At 41.7% G+C, this 22978-nt stretch overlaps 1 protein-coding gene across 1 annotated transcript in view; it reads right to left on the reverse strand.

Moving 5' to 3' along the window:
- The window catches only part of FER1L6 (fer-1 like family member 6), a 63540-nt gene extending 40781 nt beyond the window's left edge, over positions 1–22759 (reverse strand). Inside the window, exons 1-12 of the mRNA XM_041474221.1 lie at positions 22725–22759; positions 14540–14622; positions 13714–13840; positions 12999–13053; positions 12777–12908; positions 12002–12064; positions 9845–9923; positions 8216–8372; positions 6981–7167; positions 5200–5392; positions 3832–4172; positions 1080–1188 (exon numbers count right to left, since the gene is read on the reverse strand). Of these exons, the coding sequence (XP_041330155.1) occupies positions 1080–1188; positions 3832–4172; positions 5200–5392; positions 6981–7167; positions 8216–8372; positions 9845–9923; positions 12002–12064; positions 12777–12908; positions 12999–13053; positions 13714–13840; positions 14540–14622; positions 22725–22759 (1561 nt within the window). The remainder of the gene's footprint in view (positions 1–1079; positions 1189–3831; positions 4173–5199; positions 5393–6980; positions 7168–8215; positions 8373–9844; positions 9924–12001; positions 12065–12776; positions 12909–12998; positions 13054–13713; positions 13841–14539; positions 14623–22724) is intronic.
- Positions 22760–22978: the final 219 nt, after the last annotated feature.

A 22978-nucleotide genomic window follows, 5' to 3' on the forward strand; every position in this document is an offset into this window, starting at 1 on the left:
CAGGAAAAGAATGTGCTGAATCACCCCATATGACATCCTCATCTGGTTTTTGGTTCAGCCTTTCATGTAAATAATGACAACTGGCCAAGTTGGGGTCCAAATTTCAGCTACACAGATGGCTAAGAGATGTTCAGGTCCAGAATTCAGGGTCAGATTCATCTTTAGTATTAATTCTGCCAAGAATCACTATAATTCCTTGCCCAACTATTTAAATTAGTTTCTTGTCATTCTCAGCTCAGCTTCCTGCTAAGTTTCAGAAGGAATCAGTATCACTCATTGATTCCCCTGTTTTTCACAGCATCTCTCCCTGCACACATAGCCCTATAGCTGAGCACAGTCATGGACATGAGCACAAAGACTGGAAGTGCCACTGTGCACCAGGACCCTTGGTGGGTCTGGTATGGAGAGAGTCAAATCCCTGCAAGGGAAATGAGACCAATTCAAGCTCCACTCTTAAGAGAAAGTTCTTCTGCTTTGAAAATATTCATGAAAATGTCTTCATTTCCCCTTTGTCGGCTTCAAGGGATAATTTTGCTCCACAATGAGGAGCTCATGGAGCACATTCCTGCTTTCCCCTGAAAGAGGAAAGGACTTACCAGGAGGATGTTAGAACGAGGTGGTGCCTGCAACTTGAGTCTTGGCTGTAGCTCACCCCCTGCCACACTCACAGACCCACAGGTAACTCACTGACAAGACAATGGATGGGGATCATCCCCCACAAAGGGCTCCCTCACAGCCAGGAACTGATCAAAATGGACATCACAGAATGAACTGTGCCTGAAGTCAGTTATCTGAGTTTGATAACCCAAGTGATTAAAAGGGCTAATACTGGCTAAGTTGCTATACCTACTGGGGGAGAGGATTTGCATTAAGACAGGGCATTTGGGGAGTAAGACAGATAGACATCAGTATGTTCAGCTTGACTTTTATCCAGAGAAATGATAATCAGGGTTAACTCAAATGTAAGCTCTACTCTGAAGCTGATTCCTGAGCCCTGAGACATATCAGTCAGTAACACCTATCATCCCCTTGCTCCTGAGGCTGCCTCTCTCCTTTGGATAAGGCTTTAACACACTCACCAACAGAAACTTCAAAGGTTATTGGCCTGTCCCCAAACTTCCTATCAATCATTGTGGCTTCAAAAAATGTCCCAAAGAGAAGGAATTCTTCAAATTTTTCTTCATAGATCTATTGGAAGAAGGAGGAAAATGTTGGCATTTATTTTATCTTCTACTATTTTTTACAGCATAAAGGAGAAGTACAGTGGTTGTTTGTTGAATTTTAATGCTCTGCTGTGCTCTGTTTACACCTATTGGAAACTCAGCATCTGCTTGTTCCTGGCATGGACTCTCAGTCAGGGAGGGCCAGCTAACATTTCTGATACTCTTGGGTCATTAACAAAAAAAGTTTTTAACCCCAAGCCAAGACTAAGTTCAAAGGAGATATACTTCATGGTTTGAGTTCTCCCCAAATGTACACCCCAACTGCTGTGCTCTTCCTGTCCAAACCCTTCTCATTTCACAACACCTGCAAACTGAGGCCCATTAGGCAAGGTCAGCCCTAATTCTTCTGCAATGTGAGCGAGGCAATGAATAAAACATCAGCTCTACATGAATATTTGTTTCCCTGACTTCTGCAAAGCAGGAACAGTTTTTGACACAGCCCATGAACTTTTCATTTTGAAAAACCTGTGCTATACACAGCAAAATATCATAGGTCTTCAGTGAAAGGATTAGCAGCATCATATATCAAAGTCAGCAGCTCAGATTGCAGCTCCAGAGTAACTTTAGCTTTTTACTTGTCCAACATGAAACCCTAATAAAGCCAAGGCTCAGAGACTATGACACATGCATCTATCTCCCATTATAAAGAAAACAAATTTCAATATCTTCTTGCTGTCAGAATAGGTCAATAAAGTTGTGCTGTGGGGATGGATAATTTGCCTCTGTTGTCTCAGGGGCTCTATGAGACATTTTTCGCATTATTGGTGATGTCTCCAGTTCCTGCTTTTCCTTTCAAAGAGTGGTAATACAATTACTGTCTACTGGAGCACAAAGTATTGCTTAATGTCAAAACTAAAAGAATATCAAGCATCACTGTATCATGCTATTGCCTTTTATGTGTTCTCTATTGGAAACTGAGAAACAGCAGCTGGAAATGAATTCTTATTATTACTATTAATTTTTGTTGGTGGGTGTTACAGCAGGGTTTATTTCTCTACCTGGGGTATTTAGCCAGGCCCAAGACCATAGTGTCTGAGCTACTCATAATAATGGATTTCTTGCATATAAAGGAAAATTTATATGAAAATAAGGGTCTTGAATGTCATCTCTTTTAGTCTTCAGAGAAGAACTGAGAGACAGAGGTAATTTACAACTATATGAGTAAATAAAATAACAGCAGAGCACAAGTTCACCCAACTGGCTAGCAATTATGAATGCTCACACACTCCTTGACCCACCCCAGCCAGCCCTCAGGCCAGAAATGCCAAGGTCAAGGAAGTGCACTTCTCAAGGCTAGGCCTCAAGACCAAAGAACAATTGCTCCTCTCCTAGTTACTTGTAGAGATGGAGTGGAAACACCAAGAATCAGAGCTAATAAAGGACACAAATATCTTAAGAAGTGAGCTGGAACTCCCACTACAAAAGACAGAGTTTTGATCAATGACATAGAATCACAGAATCATCGAGGCTGGAAAAGACCTCCGAGATCATTAAGTCCAAATTTGACTGAATGTGCCCACTAAACTATGCCACAAAACACCACATCTACTCATTTTTTGAACATTTCCTGTAATGGTGACTCCACCTCTTCCCTGGGGAACCTGTTCCAAAGCTTAACCACTCTGTCAGTGAACACATTTTTCCTGACATCCAAACTAAACCTCCCCTGGCACAACTCATGGGCCATTTCCCCTTGTCCTTTTGCTAGTTCACTAGGAGATGAGGCCAACCCCCCATCCCTCTCACCACAATCTCCTGTCAGGTATTTGTAGTAGATATAGTGAATTGGGAGGAAAATTGGTCATGAGAATATTTTTTTCCTATTTATTGGGTAAAAATAAATGAGCTTGCATATGCAGCAATTGCTGCTGCTCCCAGAGAGTGACATGGTGGAGCTGAGAATTAAAGCTCAAACATTGGCTCAGCTCCAAAGCCCACACACCCTGCCACAACTGCCCAACCTTCTCAAAGCACCATAGTGCAGGTTTTCCCATGATGTAATCCTGTACAACAGGTGGAATTAGGAAAACAACATCAGTTAACACTGGTTGAAACTGAGCACATGATTTTCAGCTCTTCATCTAAAGGGATTATCAGCCTAACACTAGCACCACATTGGCAATGCAGTAGTAAAGGAAGAGACTAAATCAGGCTAGAATGTTTCTGTCTCTCTGCATTTGCACAGATTTTATGTCAAAGATTCTCTCTTGACTTTGATTGATAACTCTGGATTTTCTTGAATGAATGCAGGAAGTCAGGCTTTGTAATTCCCAGCTGTCCTCACTGGTTCTCTGTCCATTAGCAGATACTATGTCAGATAAGTTTCTAGTAGGAACATGTGGATGCAGCTAGTGCAAAAGGAATTATATGATAGGAGACTAAATTTTATGAACCAAATCCTACTTGAGAGGTTTTTGAGTTACAGATACACATTAATGCTCCATTTTTGCTGTGTTATTGTGAGGAGGTCCCAGGACTGTGAAAGCATGGAGAAACTGTAGGGAGTACAAAAAGCAGTATTATATGGCCTGACCCCAAATACACACACCAGTGTCATGCTTGGAGGTTGAGAGACACATGACAACCAATCTCTTCATATCATACTGACCTCTAAAGGTACATCAAATGGCTCAACTTCTACTTCAGTTGAGTTCATCTTGTCTGAAGGAGAAGCTGACTTTCGGTCCTCTCCTGCTTTGTCAGTTTTGTCTTTTCCTTTGAGTGCTTTATCTTTAGATGACAATTTTATATCCTTGATAATGCTTGAAAACTTTGACTCACGCGCTCCTCCTGAAAGTATCTCCACAGCAATCTCAAGGAAGAGACGTCCTCTGAAGGAGACCCCTTCTCCAAAACCTTCATTAAGCTCCTGGTGGTCATCAATGAGGCTGTGGTTCCTGGGTGAGCCATAGAGATTGATCCAGGCAGGCCCAAAGGTAGGCAAAAACCCTAGAGATAAAGTATCTTTTGTGGCTTTTCTGTTGGGTATTTTTGTGCTCTCCTCATTGTCTGCTCCAAGAAATCTTGCCTCTAATGTCCCAAAAGCCAATGGGTCCTCACTGGACCCATTTCTGGGGAATGACTTCACACAGAACACTGCTTTGCAGGGCAATTCTCAGACACCAAGGAACCTCTGGCAATACCCAACCAACTCTGCTGGGTTGGAGCTCTTTCTCAGAAGATGATGGTACCACACCTGCTGGGCAGGACTATTGCATCTTTTGAAAAAAGAGCTTGCTGCTGCAGACTAAAGACTGGGACAGGATGGGAGAGGATGGAGGCTTTCTCCTGTAGGTCAAACTGTTTCAACTCTGTGTCACTCAGTTTATACAAATTTTTCTTTTATTTTCTGATTAAGGACTGAGATACAGATTTGAATTGGCAGGTTTACGGAGTTACTGTGCCTTCACTGAGCTGTGGTAACCGACCATGTTCCACATATAGGTCACACAACATAAACAAGGCTATTCAGGTAGCTCAAACATCAGTGAAAAGACTCCAGATAGAGAGTTTCTCCTCCAACAGAGCATAACACACTAGTCCATGGTGCCTCCCTGGGCTGTGATAGCCCAGCTGAGCCTTACCTAAACACTTTGTTTCCAGTGGGTAGATCCAAAACACAAGCCTGCTCTGCCTTTGATTTTTAGTGATTTTCAGTTTGTGGCTTTATTGCTTAATAGAAACTCACGTGAACTATAAACTTACATCTGTCATCCCCAATGCTTTATAGTAGTCTATTGCCACAGCTACACAGATGGTAACAAATTATGCAGCAGCCCTTTAACAAGAACAACAATGTCAGACCCTCCATGCATGAGCACAATGGAATATAATGTAAAATTAAGCAACAGAAGTTGTCTCAGAACCAACTCTTGAACTCTGGACAACCCTAAATTAGGATTAGCCAGTGCCAAGATCCCATGCAAGTAGATTTTACCTTAAGGGTATATCCTGGAACAGACATTTTCCCCTTTACCTTTGTCACCATCTTGTTCATTTGATATTTTCTTCAAATCAATGAAGTGGGTGGCTAAGGCCACGTCGTTCATGCTGCCTTCATCCCAGACCTGGATTTTGACTCTTCGACAGAGTGGAGGGAACATTTCTTTGAAGATAATCTGCTCGTGCCACACTGGATCTGCACAGTTCTTTTGCACTGTTGTCCGGCCCTGAAATGAAAGTCCAGCGAATTTAATTCCAGAGGGGCTGAACTCTGGAGAATGGCAATGAGTGCAGCAGAAATTGCATTTAGCAGCATCTCTCTGGCCATTTTTAAAGCACAAATATGCTATCTTGAAAGTACTTTGGCTTTTCTATTAGCTTCTTCATTTTGCACTCCATATTTAATAAAAGACCACACTATGGCTCAAGAATTCTCACATGCACACAGCAGAGCCTGGAATAAAATCTAATACTTCAGGTCATTTGTCCACAAAATGCATCTGTAAAGCCAGACTTTAGCATTTCTGCTACAAACTGCACCTTCAAACACCTTCAAATGTGTTTTGAAATATCTGAGTAGTGGTGATGCAGCATAGTTTTTCTCATAAAAGACTAAATTCATTACAGATTCCAGGCTGTGTGTACCAATGGGATTACCTTAAATGAGGCAATTTATCTAGCATAAAATATGATTATTGTGGCTCATGTTCTGGGCAAATGCCTGTGTGCAAGAGGGGTAGGTCCTGGAGCTGTTCCTCCAAACATGAGATGGCAGGACTGTGTCACAGTCTGTACAGTCACTGGCTGTGGCTGTTTTCACATTAAGTGAAGAGAACTGAGTCAGAAAACCCACCAACCCTCTCTATAAAACCATATTTTGCACACCAGTGTGCAAACTCACATCAGTGACCCATTATTGTCTTCAGCCCTCTATTGAACCTGAACGTGTTCCATGCATTTGCATGTTTTAAATGAATACTGCCCACAGCAGTATTTTGCAATTTGGATTCATGACAAAACACGCAATCAGCACCAAGAGTCTCGTTCTCATGACTGAAACATCTAAAAAGGACTATCTGGAGCTGTCCCAAAGGCTTCCTTGCATACAGAAAGCATTGCTGGCTTAAAATAGTTTCCATTTTGATCCTTTCTTTATTTACACCAATAATCAAGACAGGCTCCCTGACACAGGGTTTCATGGTGTACCCCAGGAGAAGCAGGCCTTGCACCTCGTCTGCATTCTTCTTCCACCAGAGTCAGAAGCCTCCCTAAGCAGTAATCTGTCACACCATGTTTGATGATGAAATTGCTCTAGGAGCAATGAAGCCAGGCAACACTGCCAGTCTGCTAAAATGCTTACTCTACACAGGAAAGCTGAGAGGGTCCTGAATTTCAGCAGAGTAATTCAGAAATCAATACGTAGCCCTAAAACCCTGATTGAACCACATTCACCTATTTCAGCCCTGCTCCCTTATTTCACTCGAGAGAGACCAGAACATAGCTCTTACCTAATACCACACTGTGTAAATCACTGTCTTGCAACTCAGTGTTTTAGTAACAGTGCTACAGAATTTTCTTTCCTCTCCTGCTGCCTGCCTTTAACCTACTGCTGTGAGCCTGATATTAGATCTGCTGGCATTGTCTCCATGACTTTATTTCTGCATAATTTAAGAACTGAACATTTTCTGATGACCACAACACATGTTTTACCTAATTTATGTAACTGTAAGGTAAAGGACATCAGCATAATCACCTGCCTGTAGCACAGGTAATAGGAAATAAGGCCTATTTTGTGATCAAGAGGATCCCAATTACCATTTGACCTGCAAACATGACCACCACATAGGGATCCACAAGGTCCTTACTGTCGCCTATGAATGCTTTGGTGACATTGGCCATGATGCTAGAGTTCATCTTTGGAAGTCCTTCTGCTTTGTAAATTCTCACATAAAATCTGGCCCATGGTCTTTCAGACGGAAAGCCTTTGGGGATCAAGAGATTCCTGAAAGGAAAAGAGAAACTGTTTTCTTAAAATTGAAAACTTGGACAATAAAGTGATATTTTTACCAATTGCACTGTGATCTTGGGTTAGCATGCACCTGAGAAGACACAAAAAGGATATAAATTTGCTTTTTCATCTGAACCAAAAAAAATCTTTTTACCACAAAAAAAGATATGGCATTACTCAGCAAACTCTTCTATGTGATATTGAATCTGGTCCAGTCAAATGAGGTCCTCTGAACCTTGTTCAGTAAATTCTGAATATCTTCAAGGACAGAGATTTCCCACTCTCTTTGGACCCCTGTTTTGTTTGACTGTGTCCATGGTAAAAACCAATCTGTTGAAATGTCATTGTGCTTACCTGCCTCCAAAGCTTCTCATCCTTCTACTGAAAAGAGCCACTCATCTGGAAAGAGCCTGTCTCTGCCCTCCTCATGTATGATGCCCCTTTGAGTGCTCTCCTTTAGGCTCAGAAACCAACAGCCACCACCTTTCCCCACAGACCATGTGCTTCATCAGCTTGGTGACTTTCCACAGACTTGGTCCAGGATGTCAGGATTGACCAGAAACATTGCTTCAGTAAAATTTAAAGTATGTTGGTAGCATATTTACCACCTTGAACTTCTGTATTTTACAAGGAGAATGATAACGCGCTTGAGTTTATCTAAGGATATGGAAATATCCATACACTCACATCCGAGAGTGGAGAAGGAATAGGCTTTCCTCATATTTTTTCTTCTTGCTTCATTGCTTTAAGAAATCATTCATTGGTTTCAGATCAATGAACCTTCTGTCAGGGGTAATTAGGAACTTAGCCAACAGGACTTGGTCAATTCTATCAGCTGCAGAAAAGCAACCCTAATGTGCCCTTCAATTTATATGAGAGGATTGTAAAAACTCTCTTTGAGAGTGTGAGAACAATGTCATCCTGCTATTAACCCTGAGTTAACAAGGAAAGGACTGAAATGAGGGCAGAGACTTATTGAGGCACCTAGTAAGGAAGAAAGCAGTAAAAAAACAATAACAAACCAAAAAACTTATTGCAGTACTTTTCAATCTGTTCCTCAGTATCAGCTGTTTTCTGTGTAGCTTGTATTGCATCACCTTTCCCCGTCACACTGAGGTCACACTTCAGGTACCCTTTGGCTCCTGTCCTAATGTCAGCAGGGTCTGTGAGAAGTGCCCACTTGTCACAAAACTGATGACCTGTAAGAAGGACAAGCTTAAACACTCAAATAGAGGATATAAAAACATCCAAGTATCTTCCTCTTCACTCGCAGAAAAGGTACATCAAACAATGTTTGTGCTGTCAGGAGGATTGTGCTGAAATTTACTTGTTTACCAGATACTTCTAGAGGGTCCAAAATATTTTGTGATCAAAAAGGCAAGCAAAGGATTGATGCAGAGCTTGTCAGAAACAAGCTCATTTTCATCATTGTTTACTGAGATCAATGACTAAAGACCAGTGGAAGCCTGGGTGAGATTTCAGCAGCTGAACTAAGGCTGGGTCTTTATGAGGAAAGGCCACCTCTTTGATGAGAGCTGTCTGAAGATCTCAGAACTGCAGCAGAAAAAACCTTGCTGGGTGCTGTGCCCACTGTAACGGTGGCAGACAGCTGAGAAAGGGAAGGAGAGTGGACAGCCATCAGAGGAAGAAGAATGAGCCAGAAGCACATTCAGCTCCATCTTTCAAGGAGGAAAAGGTTCAAGACTATTCACCCACAACAGCCCTTGCTGTAACCCTGTTTCAACAACCCCACCAGGAAAGGTCCTAAGATCTCATGTTAAGTCATTGGACATCCCCTTGGGTGGGTAAAGGAGTGAGAAGGAGAGACCACAGCGTACCAGGGATAGGAGCTCAAGATCAGCCCTCAAACAGCACCCCCCTGTTAAAGTGTGAGCAGGAGATACAGGACAGAATTCACACAGCCTGAGCATGGACATAGACTGCTCATATCAGATAGGCCACTCCTCTCTGCCTTACAGGAAACCTGCAGAGAGGGTGGCCCAAATGACTCTACACTTTTGCTATAACTGTGTGATGTCTACAGCAAGTGGCCTAAATATGTTCTTTCCCAAAGAGGAAGAAAAGACCATGTCCTTGAGTAATTATGGAAGAGAAAAAAGTACATGTTTCATGGATGGTTGTAAAAACACGAAAAGAGAGGTAGGTAATCTTCTCTTAGGGTCAAATGTCAGAAAGCACTGGACAGCTCTGAAGATGACAAGTCAAGTGGACCCATGGTCACCTCTTTGTCATCTTCTCTCTCCTGCTTCTCCTCTTGTCTTGTACTGTCCTCACTATTCCTTCCACTCTCCATCCTGGTCTCCCTCCCTCCGCTCCTTCTGCCCCAACACAGGTGAAAGAGCTTTGGATGCTCTGAAACAAATGGGTGCAGTTGGGTTTTGCAGAATATTCAGCTGCCCACTCTGACCACTTAAAGAAATGCCATCCTTGAAAAGTGCTACCCACCAATGGTCAGATTGCCAAGGTGTTTTCAGTGTTGAACTTCTTTCCAACAGTTTGGCTGTTATTCTGCTATCCAAATAGGAAAACAACTCTCCCAAAAGCTTTAAGTTGGTGTAAACCACAACCATCTGAGTGGAAAAGCAGCACATCTCCCTCCCCCCTCCTTCCCTTCCTGAAAAGCAGACAAAAAGGGCAGAAAATCACTCACCTGGCTGAATGTACACCGTCCCCAGATCCACTTTAAAGGAGCCTATCAGCACACTCCCAATCAGTTTATTGTGCATAACCTGTTAGAAAAAGCTGATTAAAGAATGTCACTATCTCTCTTCACAGTCAGCTTAAGAAAGAGCATCCCAAGATCATATTTGGTTCAGAGGCAATAAGCAGCCACATCCATTACCACACAAAACTGGGGGCACATAGCCACAGCAGATACAGCAGCATTTCAAATATGTTTTTTACCCAACATTGTGCCAATTTAGAAAACAATATAATTGCATCTGAGTGGAATCACACAGGTTCATCCCAGGTCCCTGGGATAGAGTGCAGGAATTAGATCAAGATTAGAGCACCTGCTTCTTCAGAGCAGGTGCAGTTATATTACTTATCCTGGCAGTTTTAGCTAAATCATAATGAATATAAACACATGGGACGTAACTGGTTTCACACTATGCCGCAGAAATCCTATCACTGTGCAATAGCTGAATTGCCATAAAAACAGAGTACGCTCAGAGGAGAAAGAATGTGTTTCTTCGCAACATTTAATGTACACATAAACCAAGAGACTCAATTCTAATCTACTCCCCCACAATATTAATGAAATCAGAGAAGCGATATAGATGTAAATTAGATGGCAAGCAGGCCCCAGCAAGTCTGTCTCTGTATTCTTCCTGCCAAGTGATGAATTTAATTTAATTTAATTCAAATTTAATTAATAATTTTCAATTGCCATGATTCCCAGACCTATGTATTTCCATGTTGTTTTCAAATACTTGCATGTGGTTCACTTTACAAACAAGGCAGAGGCTTTTTCTAAAGGAAGATTTGTTCTAGAGCTGTATTTCTCAAAAAATGTGTCTCACCTGGTTTCAGAACAGCTCAAAAAGTTGAAACCTATTCCTTGGCTGTGGAAAAGCCTCTGAAAGAGGCCGAATTTTCTGGAGCACCTTGCCCAAATTACAAAGAGAATCTAAGCTCTTTCAAGTCTACAGAAGTTAAGTCTAAATACTAGAAGTAAACAATTAGGCCTGCATCAGCATTTCAGGAGTCTGGAACACATCACATTCTCCCTTTGGACCTACACATTGGAGATAAGGATGTTTCTGGATAGGAAGACTTCTGCAATTTTGCACTGGATTGGTCATGTGACTTTATTTTCTACACTTTTCAAGGACAGTAGACATACATTTCCAAGTAAAGGTCACTGACACCTTCATCAAGATTCACCAGAAAATTAAAGAAGTTTCTAATTGCAATATAATGTCCTTCTCTGTTAAGAGCCTACGGCCACTGTGACCTAGGGAACACACTCAGCTGTACTTGATAATTCCTCACTTCAACATGGAAGCAGTTTCTAGAGCTGAACAATCAAGAGTGGACAAAGGAGCAGTTTTACTTTACTATTAAGCTGAAAGATTAAACAGCCTTCATGAGGAAAAGGTGTTAGTGTGAAGTTAGTGCTGCATGCACAAGTGCTGCTTTTCCTCAACCCCGGGTGCTGTCAGGTCCCATCATAGCACTGCACCTTCCCTCCTAGGAGGCTGGGCTAGAGCACACACAGGGCTGGGAAGAAGCCTTGGAATCTGTTGTGTTTCTCCCTGAAGCCAGGCAATATTACAGCTTTGGAGGAAGCATGTGGGAATGCCCAAATCAACAGATCCAGCTAGGATAGATTAAAGGGGAAGAAGGATGCAGCCTTTCTGTAGGGGAAAAAAACCCACAAGCTTCTTTAAAGACTCAAAACCAAGATGAGTCCAAAGTGGTGCTGTCTCACTGCTCTTTGCTCATTTCCTCTCCATGACAGCCTGTTCAGAGAGCATTAAATGTTAAATGTGTAAAACTCACTTCTCTGTCCCTGAGATTTGTTGTGTGAAATGTAAATGCTCCTGTTCCACTGAAATGATGCAGGTTTCCACTCCCTGCAGTGCATGTTGCTTTTAATGCTGAGGCAATAACTCACTGCTTCTATCAAACACTCTACATCTTTCCTCCTCCTTTATCCTCTTTCCTATACTTCATGGTGACTTTCTAGCACCCTTGGTATCTAAATTTTTTTCTTTTAAAGTACAATAAGAATCATTTAGAGTTGAAGTGACACAAAAATAATGGGCTTTACTCACTGTGCTAAGCTTTTCTAGGTACTTACAGAGATGTTGATTATTTTGTCAAACAGCAACACCTGCGGTCCAACGAAATCAAACACGAAGTACTGTGGGGAGAGGGGACAGCAGATGAGAACCATCCCTGGGCAGGCAGACAGTGCTGTCAGCTGCATGGCTCAGCATTTTTTGTTAGTGCACAGAGCCCTGGTGAGATGCTGGGGGTGCAGGGGGCAGTGGTGGACAAAGCAAAATTCTTTCCTTGCCCCTGACATGTTTCTGCCATGGCCCAGACTTGTTTTCTACTCCATTCCTTGCATGGCTGCACAAGACTTGCTTCACAAATGCCCATGGGCCTCAGTCTGCATCAAAAGGTGTTGTCAAAAGAGACAGGAGGCACAAGGAAACCCAAAGGACCTGTTGGTTTTGGGGATTGTTGTGGTGTCATTTGTCACCAATTGGAACAAACATATGTCAAGGGAAGGCTGGAACCATGAAATAGTAGAAAGGGAGTGGAGGTGTGTGTGGGGGTGCAGTATAGACAAAGCTCCTAAATGGATGATTTAAAAAACTGCAGTGGCAGTGGTGGTGAGGCAGAATGTACTGGAGAGGGTGGGGAACAGGTTGGACAGACCTTGAGAAGAGAAAGAGCAAACAGATCTAAAACCCAAGGGAGCTATTGCTGGTGCTTTGTCTCCTGGAGACCTTCCTGCTCAGACATGGAAGTGCTGTAAATTAAATTCATCCCCTTATGAGCTACCAAATGGCAGAGTCCACACAGAACCATTGAAGAAAATGTCTTTTTTAAGAGAAAGCACCTACTTCATTGTAGAAAGGGGCATTTGTGCCTTCCTTTACTGTTGTTTGCTTCTTCTCATCACCTATCTCAATGATCACCACAGGGTCGATGTTCTCGCCCACCAGCTGCCTGGCCTCGATGATGGTGATGGCAATCTGTGGGGCACAAGGACACCATGGATCCTGAGCTCAGGTCCAGAATGTCTGGGAATTCACAGTCACAGGGGGCTGTCACCCCCTGCTCACCTGGTAGTTCTGGGATTTCATCTCCTCTTCATGAATTCTGGTCACCAGCTTTGCCCTGTTTAAATGTCAGAAGAAGTCATTACACATCTCTAGGCAAGAGCTGATACTTGTGTACACATTAGAAAGACTTCTCAACAGTCAACAAGTATTAATTGTTCAAATTATTATTATTTTTAATATAATTATTATTATAGTAAACAATTATTATTTGCAGACAGCTTTGTTGTGAACTGTTAGGCTTGATTTCATCAGCAGAGACAATCTCTGTCTTTCTCATATGCTTTTTGATAGGGATATGTTTTGCATCCACACAAAGCAGTGCAGCTCCCTATCATGGCAGTGATTTCACTTGTTGATTCCATGAAACTTGACTCCATTCCTCTCCAGACTGCATTCCTCTCCTGTACGAAAACAACTACACAAGCTCTTTGGTGTAGACATTGCTGTTCCCTTTGGCTGGTTTTGTTTAGCAGAACTCCTTAGCACAGTTGAGGCACACCCAGGATCCATTTCAACCTCTCCCTGCACTGGATAGCATCTGAGCTGACAAGAGCATTCCACTCTGTCATGTGGGAGAGCAGGAGTGAAGGGATCACTGCTGTCAGCAAAGGAATTTTCTGTCAGATGTTTTGTTCAAGGGTAATGCCCTTCCTGGGAAACAGGGATCTGGAAAAAATGTTTAGGGGGATGTTAGGTAAGATACATGAAGGAGCACCTTTTCCTATTTGGGCTTAAGGATCCAAAAGCACTGGATAGAGCATCACTGTTCATTAGGTCTTCCTCTACCTCTTCCTGTCTTCCAGGAGTATTGTGGAGAAAATTTGCAATCTCATCATGATCACCTGATGAAGGAAACAGACAAGGAAGTAAAACCCATGTCTGATTTCTAGCAACAAAAAGCTCACTTGGAGAAGAGCAGTGAATTATCATCATGAACTGAATATTTTATTTATTTGGGTGTCCCAGTTAGAGATACTCTCGTGGTCTGTATCAAGCAGCATTGATTACAGCAGCAACTCCCCTCCTGTGCAAAACCATTTCCCATATCCATGTGGCTGTAGCCACTCTCCTCACCCTGTGTGCACTCACAAGAGGCACACACACTACTGAGTAAATCTGCCAGCTTTATTGAGCCAGCCCATCCAGCCATCACAGCCTATGCAGGCTGTGTATTTATGGTTTCTAAAAGAAGCAGAACTTCCAGAGGAATTACGCACTTGTAGTAAATTATCTACCTGTAAAGTAGAAAAAAAAACCCTCAAAAATGTGCCATCTCTCTATGGTAAGAGGCAGGCTGACATTTTTAGTTTACTGTACCAGATAGAGCAGTATGAACTCACAGAATCTGAACCTGAACTTCATGAAACAGTTAATGCAAAAAGAATTAGCTCTGTTTATTTTGGAGTGATAAGGAGTTTACTGCCTGTTTTATCAATGCTAAGCCTTGAGACACAATTCAAATGAGTTCACATGAAATCAGATCTAACATAATCCCCTGCCACCTGCTCATCCCTGTTGAAATATTGATTTATGAGGCTTACCCAATGCATCTTTGTTTGCAATAGTCAGCCCTTTCTCGCCTTTTTTCTTCTTCTTCAGCTTCATGCCAGCAAACAGCCCCTTTCTGGAAAAGTAGAGAAAATTTATCAGTGCAGTATTCTCAAACCTTTCTCTGTACTGGATTTTAACTCAAGGATCTGTTAAGAGAGAGTTTTGATTTCCAAGTAAGATCATTATATTCTGAATTTCCTTTTATTGACAGCAAACGAGAGAAAACTCTGACTTTTTGCTTCATCTAATGTAGTTTCTTTTAAAAATTTGGCCATGTACAGGCAAACATAATGTGACAAGAGCCAAAACTTCTGTTCAAACCAAGGTGGCAAGATGCAAAGAAAGGAAATCAAAGATAAGTTTCTAATCTACTGACTTCCCACACAGGTAGCTCATTCCTTATGCCTGTGACAAGACCAGAGATAAAGGGCAGATTAGAGGATCCAGAACAAAGGCAGTTTTCCACTGAATTGAGATAAAGTAATTTGTGTAAATACCTTGGTCAGGACGCCCACTACACACACCCATGGTATCAGTGGCACATACACCACATAATTTAGGTAGCTCTCACTCCCCTTCAGCAGCAAAGCAATGAACAAGCCTGAGCAAGGGCTGCTCCTCTAGCTGTGTTAGAGAGGTGTTTCTGCCTAGCATCAGCTTTCCAAGAAAATAAACATGCCACAGGTTTCAGAGAGAGAAACAATCCATGCTGCTGGAGAACTTTGTGCTATTAGCAGTACTGACAAACCAACCAAGTGGTGAGAGGCAAACACAAAGGATTTTATGTAACAGCAGCATTTTTCAGGTTCTTTGTTGGCCACAAGCATGCAGTGACAAACATTCAGCAAATTTTCTTCCCCCTGTCATCAGAGGATTTATTTGCTTAAATTATTGTAGGTATAAAAATTTACCTGCAGAAGCACACAGTCCAAAGAGCCAAAACAAGCAGGCACCTACAAGCTGAGTAAATCTGATAGTGACCAGTGCTCAAACATCTGAAATCATCTGCAAACTCAAGCTGTGGAGGAAAAGATACTGCAAACTGGAAAGGGAAGTTGGTAATGTTTAAAGGTTGTATTCAGAGCAAGCAAATTAAGTTTACTGGCCAGCCCAAGAGGAATATCAGCAATGTAGGGATACAATAGAAGAAAATGCACGACTTTATGCCAAAGAATCCTAAAATCTGATCAGTATGAGTGGAAATGTAGCACTGAGACAAAACAGGCCTCAAGCAAAGCAAGAGTCAGAGGGTGACTGCAGGAAATGGCCATTAATAAAACCTGATGTGTTAACTGGGCTGTATTCTATGATTCTTATGTTTACATAACACTTGAAACTGCCTAAAGACAGAACTGCAGAAGGTGCCACAGGGTAACAGAAAGAGAACTAGCCAGGCTTGGTGCCAAGAGCAAAATCCATCTTTGAAGTAAACCAGATTTCAGTCTCAGGTTTTTATTCTGTCAGAGGTTTGGGCACAAATGGCACCAGGCGGCATCTGAGCTCTCCTGCCCCCCTGTCCACAGAGGTTACCTTAGCCAAAATAACCATGCAGAGATGTGTCCCTGTCCTCAGAGATCACCTTAGCCAAGATAACCATGCAGAGATGTGTCCCTGACCTCAGAGATCACCTTAGCCAAGATAACCATGCAGAGATGTGTCCCTGACCTCTGACCCCAGAGGTCACCTTAGCCAAGATAACCATTCAGTGATGTGTCCCTCGACAGCACAGAGAGGCAGCAAGCACAGGTCACTTGCAAGGCTCAGCAATGGGAGCAAAGAGTGTGGGTTTCTTCAGCTGGAGGGCAGGGTGACATTCTCTGTACATGGGATTTGCCAAAGAGAATCTTCTCTGTAAGGGTCTAAACTAAGTAAATAAAGTCTTCAGGGAACTGAATGAATCAATCCTTCACAACAGGCTCCATCACTTTGATGTGTAAACCGCTTGTCAGCCAGTGTCAGTGTGCACACCTGTAGGAATGGGCCCCTTGTGGACGAAGGAACCAAATTATCTTTTGTCTCCTTAAAAAGGAAAAAAACCCAGAAGTTTCTCTCCTCAATTTGGTAAAAAGACACCTCATAAGACCTTTAGAACTTCACCTTAAACCTAGGGCTGCCAATTGGACAGAAGCCAAAAAGTCTTGCCTAGGTAATTCACTAGAAAAATAAGAGAATAAAGGAAATAATTGCTTTTGTGAAGTGTTTTATCAAGAGCAAAAACCTCTTGCCCCTAGCTCGAGTTTTCTCTGTAAGAGCTTTGTTATTTTGGCTTTTATTAAAACGTTTCTGTTTCCAACACTACCTCAGATGCCATCCTGCTGATTTTATGCCATTGCAGGCAGCAGAGCTATCTTAGGTGTGAGAGGTTTCTCTGAGAGCTCATAAGACCTGGCTCAAGGAGAAAACCCATCACACACCCCAATACTGTGCACATGGGTAACATCCACACTGCTTAATATAACCAGCTAGGCTTCCTGAAAGTGTTCTGTGGGTATGCTTTTTGTGGTAGACAGTTTGTTCTCATGGAAGGAATAAAAGAAGTAAACTTTCTTCAGATTTCCACAAAATATTCTTCCCTGCAGTTTTGACATAAATTCAATCAACTGTTGAAAACTTGAAAATTATTCCATCCCTTCTTCCCCAAAATGGTGTAAATTTTAACAAGAGAAAGTTTGGACTTTCTACTCATTTATACCAGATTTGAATTACTCCAAAGTTATCCATACCAATCTCTATCCCTAAGCCAGGCATAAAACTTTGTGCCACCTCTAGGTAAACCCCAAAGATATAGTGAGGAAAGGTCTCCCATGTTCCCCCAGGACCTCCTGACTATCAGTGAGGCACAAACATGGGAAATCAGGAGAGACTTGGGGTGCAGAAAAACTCCTTCACCTGTCATGGACCTGTGGGGAGGTTGGAGGTTGCTAGTGCTGAGGCATTACTCACAAACTTCAGTGAAGATTTAACCCCCACGTGCTACATAATGCACAAATAGAGGCTTTGCTCCTCACTGAATCCTACAAGCTAATTTGAAATAGAATAAAGCAATTCCATGTCCAAAGAGAAGGCAGATGAAAGAATTCTTACAGGCTAGAAAGAGGTTTCCTGTTTTAAGTGCTTTGATTAGAAGCAATTAAAAATCAGCCATCTCAGCTAATCAAGAACATTTCTTGGTTCAAAGAGGACTGAGTGTCCCAGCTCCTTTCACATGGGGATTGTCAAAACATCTGAAGTTAGGGGAACTTTTTGTTTTCTGCATATGCACAGTACAATATGGACCTTGTTTATGACTATGATTCATTGAGGCTTTCCTGATATAAATAGTAAATAAGAGTGGGTCATCAACCATACCACAGCATTTTCCTATACTCAGACCATGTTGAATTTGCACCTCTGTAAACACAAGGGTTCATTTCCTGTCGTCAATGCCACAGGACCACTGAGTCTCTGAATTAATTTTCATATCTTGAAAAAAAGATTCACAAATTTCATTCTGCTCTTGTCAAAGTTCATTCATGGCAGAGTCCAGCTTTCCAAAAATTGCTTTCATGTTCTTTCTTTTCATCTAAGCTGTCACTGAGGCTCTGTGTTCACTTCTTGCACAGCATAATGTTCTCTTAGATCCAATAATTGCAATTTGCAGTCTAATTTAAAGCAAAGTTGGCAAAAAAAATCCACTTCAGAGCTGTCAGCATGAGAGTTCAAATGACCTTACTAATACTGAACCTGAGAGTTCCTCCACATTGTTTAAATGTAGTATTTTCTTCCAGTAAAATCTTTCAGAAGTCTGTGTGCTTGAAGAGTTGTGTCAAGAGGAGACTGGCTTCCTGCTGTGGGAATGGTTACAAGCCATCCAGAGACAAGCAGGCACTTTAAGGAAGGCACTTATCTACCTCCCTCTAGGCACTTACTGTGGGGTGGCAGAAAACACTTCTCCATCATTAATCAAGTTGGAAGAATAAACAGAGCCATTTAAACACAGGCATGTATAGCTCGAGGAGGGACCTTCTGTCCCTTCCTCCGTGCAGTGTTCCAGAACTCAGTCAGACAAAACCCAGACTTGGGCTTAGCTACATTAGACCAAGATATTTGTCAAGTTCCGTTTTTGTAGCCTTGGGATGCCCTTCCCTTGTGCAGGTGTGTGAGCTGTGCTCCTGGAGGGCAGAGAGGAAAGAAACCGGGGGGTGAGGGCTGGACACACAGAGGTCAGACAGAGATACAAAGCCTGTTTTATCCAGCACATCTCCCAAGACCACCCAGTTCTCACATGGACAGGCTGAGCCCTTATTGGAGCAGCTGCCCTGCTTTTTCCCCAAGTCCCTTCCTCCCTGGAAGCAGCAGTCTTAGCAAACCTTTTGCAACCATCAAAATGACTTAGTTCAGTGATGATCGAAGGTTTGTGCACCTCAGCTCTGAGCCAACTCAGTTTCTCAAGACTGTAAGCCATGGGCACAGTGATTGCCTTGGCTGAGGGAGCAGAAACTGAAGAAGAAGAAAAAAAAACTTCTGCCTTCCTACACACGAACATGAAACTTGGTAGGTGAGGTTTTATCTTTGGATTTTATTATTTGCATTTTCTAAGATGTCTTGGTGGGGTTTTATTAAGCTCCTTAAAATTCCACTTCGTTCAATGTAAGTTCATTTTCAAGAGAGTCTTTCAGTAGATCAAACAACACTGCACTAGGTGAATAATTATCTACACATGAGTAGTTTTAATTTCCATGAAATAAACACAAGTTCTCTAAGTTATAAAAATGTTACTTCTTTTCATTTCAAATGAAAAAAAAAAAAAAGAAACAACAAACTTGAAATGTAGGAATGACTCTTGGCTCATTTTAACACTCCCACAATATGTACTAGTCAAGGAAATTATCTCATAACTTAAATCTTTTTTTCCAAAGAATAAAATATAATTACAATACAAAGATGTGGCTTCAAAATGAAAAGTCTAATAAATCTAAAATAGTCACAAAAGCACAGTTGGTTAATTCACAACCATTTTCTATTAAGACATTATATAATTTGTGATAATAAATGAAGTCCCAGAGAAGAAATCTATTGCACTATATTTAATTATCAAGGAGGGCCAAATAAAAGAAATTCTGTGATCTTGGACATATATAAAGCAAAAAAAAATCTTAATGAGTGGTTAAAATGTATTCATTTCATGCCTTCTTTTCTCAGGATTATAGAAGTTAAAGGAAGACTTCACCAATTAATTCATTTAATTCACTCTGTTTCCCAGTGCAGGGCTGCTTTATTCAATATACTGTCAGAACTTTCATCCTGCTTCAGCAAAGAACCTCCCTTTATCCCCAAATTCATTATTTCCGATGTGGTTATTTCAAAGCTTGGAGCTTTTAAGAGCTGTCTTAACTTGTTTACACTTTTCCTGATTTCCCCCTGGTTCTGCTGTTTTGACAGGTCCAAGGATTTGCAATAGGAAAGCTTCAGCTCTTCAAGAAGGTGAATACAGAATCCTGTATGACAAGCTGCAATTTAAAAAACAGCTGTGGCAGCCACAGGTATCTGTTCTGAATCTTGGGGTTTTTCATATCTATGTGACACTGTGACTTTACATGTCTTGTCTGGACTGTTAATATCTCCTCTGTAAGAAAAGAAAATTGCAAGTTGACAATACAGTGGTGAGGATTAGTTACACACTGGCTCTATGCATTCAAGAACAGGCTCTAAAATAGATATTCAGGATAAATTCTGCTGTCTTTGTGGATATTTCAGTGTAAAACTTCTGTTTCTTGCACTGCAGCAGTCAAAACCTGATATTAGCCATTAGAAAGCATAAGAAATTAAATAAAAATGTGACAGGGAACCTCTTATGCCACTAAATTACTGCATTTTGGCTACAGCTTGCTGCTTTGTCTTCCCATCTCAAAAGGAACCTAAAACTGAGCAATGCAGTGAAAACACTGTGAGGCGTGATCAAAAGAGGGTCCTGGCAGAGTCTATTTAGCATGAGAAAGAGATGATAGCTTGAGCTTTTCAGGTGGTGCAGTGAGGTACAAATAATGAAGCATGCCTGAGAATGCTGAACTGGCTACCAAACACTAGAAGATGGTCCTGGAGTCATCCTGGTGGTCTCTGAATTAGCAGCTCGGTGTGCAGCATCAGTTAAAAGCATCCACACCGTGCTGGGTGTTGTCAGGATGGGTGTCAGAAAGAAAGGAGTGAGTGTCAGCTTGCCTCTAAAGCACTGGTGAACCTACACAAGGTCATTGCACAGGATCACAGAATAAATCAGTTTAACATCTTGCATTCTGTGTGCAGCTTTGGTCTCCATATCTCAAATAAGGCAACAGGGTTAGAGTAGGCACAGAAAAAAAGTAGGAAAAGTCAGTGTATGACAGACTGAAGGAGCTGTAACTCTTCATTTGGAGAGGAGATGACTGAGTGGCAATAGGATGAAATTTTATAAATTTAAACTGGCAAATAGGGTGAAGCACAGCTGCTTCTTACACAGCATAACAACACAACACTAGAATGAGGATGCACTTGATGAAACAAGCCTGAAAATACTAAAAGGACTGGATGGGGCTGTATCCATTAACACTCATGATAAAAATGTTCTGGATGCTAAGGAGAATGGAACACAGAAAGTGCCCAGGCTCATGTGCTCTCCCTGAATATCCCATCCTTTTACCACTGCTGGAGAAGAGCATAGTGCCTGATGGATATGGGATCTGATCTCATAGGATGTTTCTCCTGTTCTGGTCATTCCCTGATCATAAATACCAAATCCATGCATGGCTGGATCACCTGGCATGGATTTGAATCAGGTATGGGTTCATTATCATGTTTCTGTCTGAATTATCAAAGCATACATACATAAGCTTTTGCCAAAATTATACCTAAACCAACATAAAACCTGATAGTGAAAAAATGAATCCATTCTTGGAGCACACTTGAGCAGGAAGGTGAATTCATTCCCAATTATCAGAGCCTCATGTGATCCCCATGTCTGAGAGGCATCTGGGTTTACTATATTGTTTAACCACAGCTGAAGTGTTCTTTGGAAGTGAGCTATAAAATAATGAGTGACATGGAAAGATGGATAGAGAAGGAGAGTCTCAGTTTCACTCCCCAGACCACAAAACCACAGTGCTCAATGACATTATCAGGCAATAAGTTTAAAACAAATGAGGGTGTGAACAAATGAGGTATTCTTCAGTGAGACACATAAATCACACAGTGCAAAGAAGGTTGTTGAGTTAGAGAATTCAAGGACATTCAGGCACATTTATGGAGTTTGTGGGCAGAGGGTCTGATATCCATCCAGCTCATAAACTAAGTGTATGAAACTGCTGAGAGCCTTGCTCATACCAGTTTCACAAACTGTACTTCCAGTTATCCACCTTTGGCCCTTCTTGGCATGCAGAAACTAGTTTGACACAGTTGCTTCCATGTTTTTCAGCATTTTCATTAAAAAAAATATTTCCCTAGATGCAAAAGAGGAAATACCAGGTCTACTGATAGGCACTCTGAGCAACCTATAATTTGAACTTTTGAATTGTGCCACATTCTCCACAAATGATCTAAAACTCTAAACTCTGAGAAGGCTTCAGGAAGAGCAGTACCAGAGCACAGTATCTCTGCAAACACTGGCCATCAACCCTGGCACATAAAGCCTCGATTCTTCCAAACCCTGTCCCTCCTGCAGAAAACCAAAGACTTTTTATTGACACATTCAGCATCCTTATGCATCATGAGTCATGACAACAAGGAAGCCACATCCTGAACAGATGCAAATTAGTGGTCATATTCAACAACTTTTCTCATGTTACACAACAGCTGGGTAAGAGATCTACTGAATACTAACACAGACCTACAAAATAAAGAATGCAGTTGTTACATGCAGAGAGGTCCTTTCTTTTGTTCCTGCACCTCTTAGAGTTCTTTATTCCCTCTACAGGGATCTTGACCCCTCACCTGGTGAATTGTGAAAGATTTCCCATGACTTTGTGCACTCAGAAATTATTAAAGACAGCACAAGGCATTATGGACAAGATTTTGCCAGGAATAATAATTACACCCCCCAGGAGCAGCTAAAACAAGCATTAAAGGACTTGTTGATTTTCTTTTCCTTCAAGAAAAAGTTTTCATTTATAATTAGCTGAATTTAATTTAAACCTTGGAAGAATTTCCTGAGGGTATTAGACATACCTGTGGGACCGAGGTACCACTGTTGAGGGCTCCATCCTGCTGTTTTTCTTTCAGTCTCTACCTTTTACATTGTGAACAGGCATTCTGAGCTTATAGAACCAATTAGGCTGGAAAAGACTTCTAAGACCATCAAGTCCAACCATTAACCTGAGACTGCCAAATTCACCACTAAACCATGTCCCTGAGTGCCACATCTGCAAGTCTTTTAAATACTCCAGGGATGGTGACTCATCCACTTTTCTGGGCAGCCTCTT

This window comes from Pyrgilauda ruficollis, unplaced genomic scaffold, assembly GCF_017590135.1.
Source record: "Pyrgilauda ruficollis isolate IOZ18807 unplaced genomic scaffold, ASM1759013v1 scaffold317, whole genome shotgun sequence".
Lineage (NCBI taxonomy): Eukaryota > Metazoa > Chordata > Aves > Passeriformes > Passeridae > Pyrgilauda > Pyrgilauda ruficollis.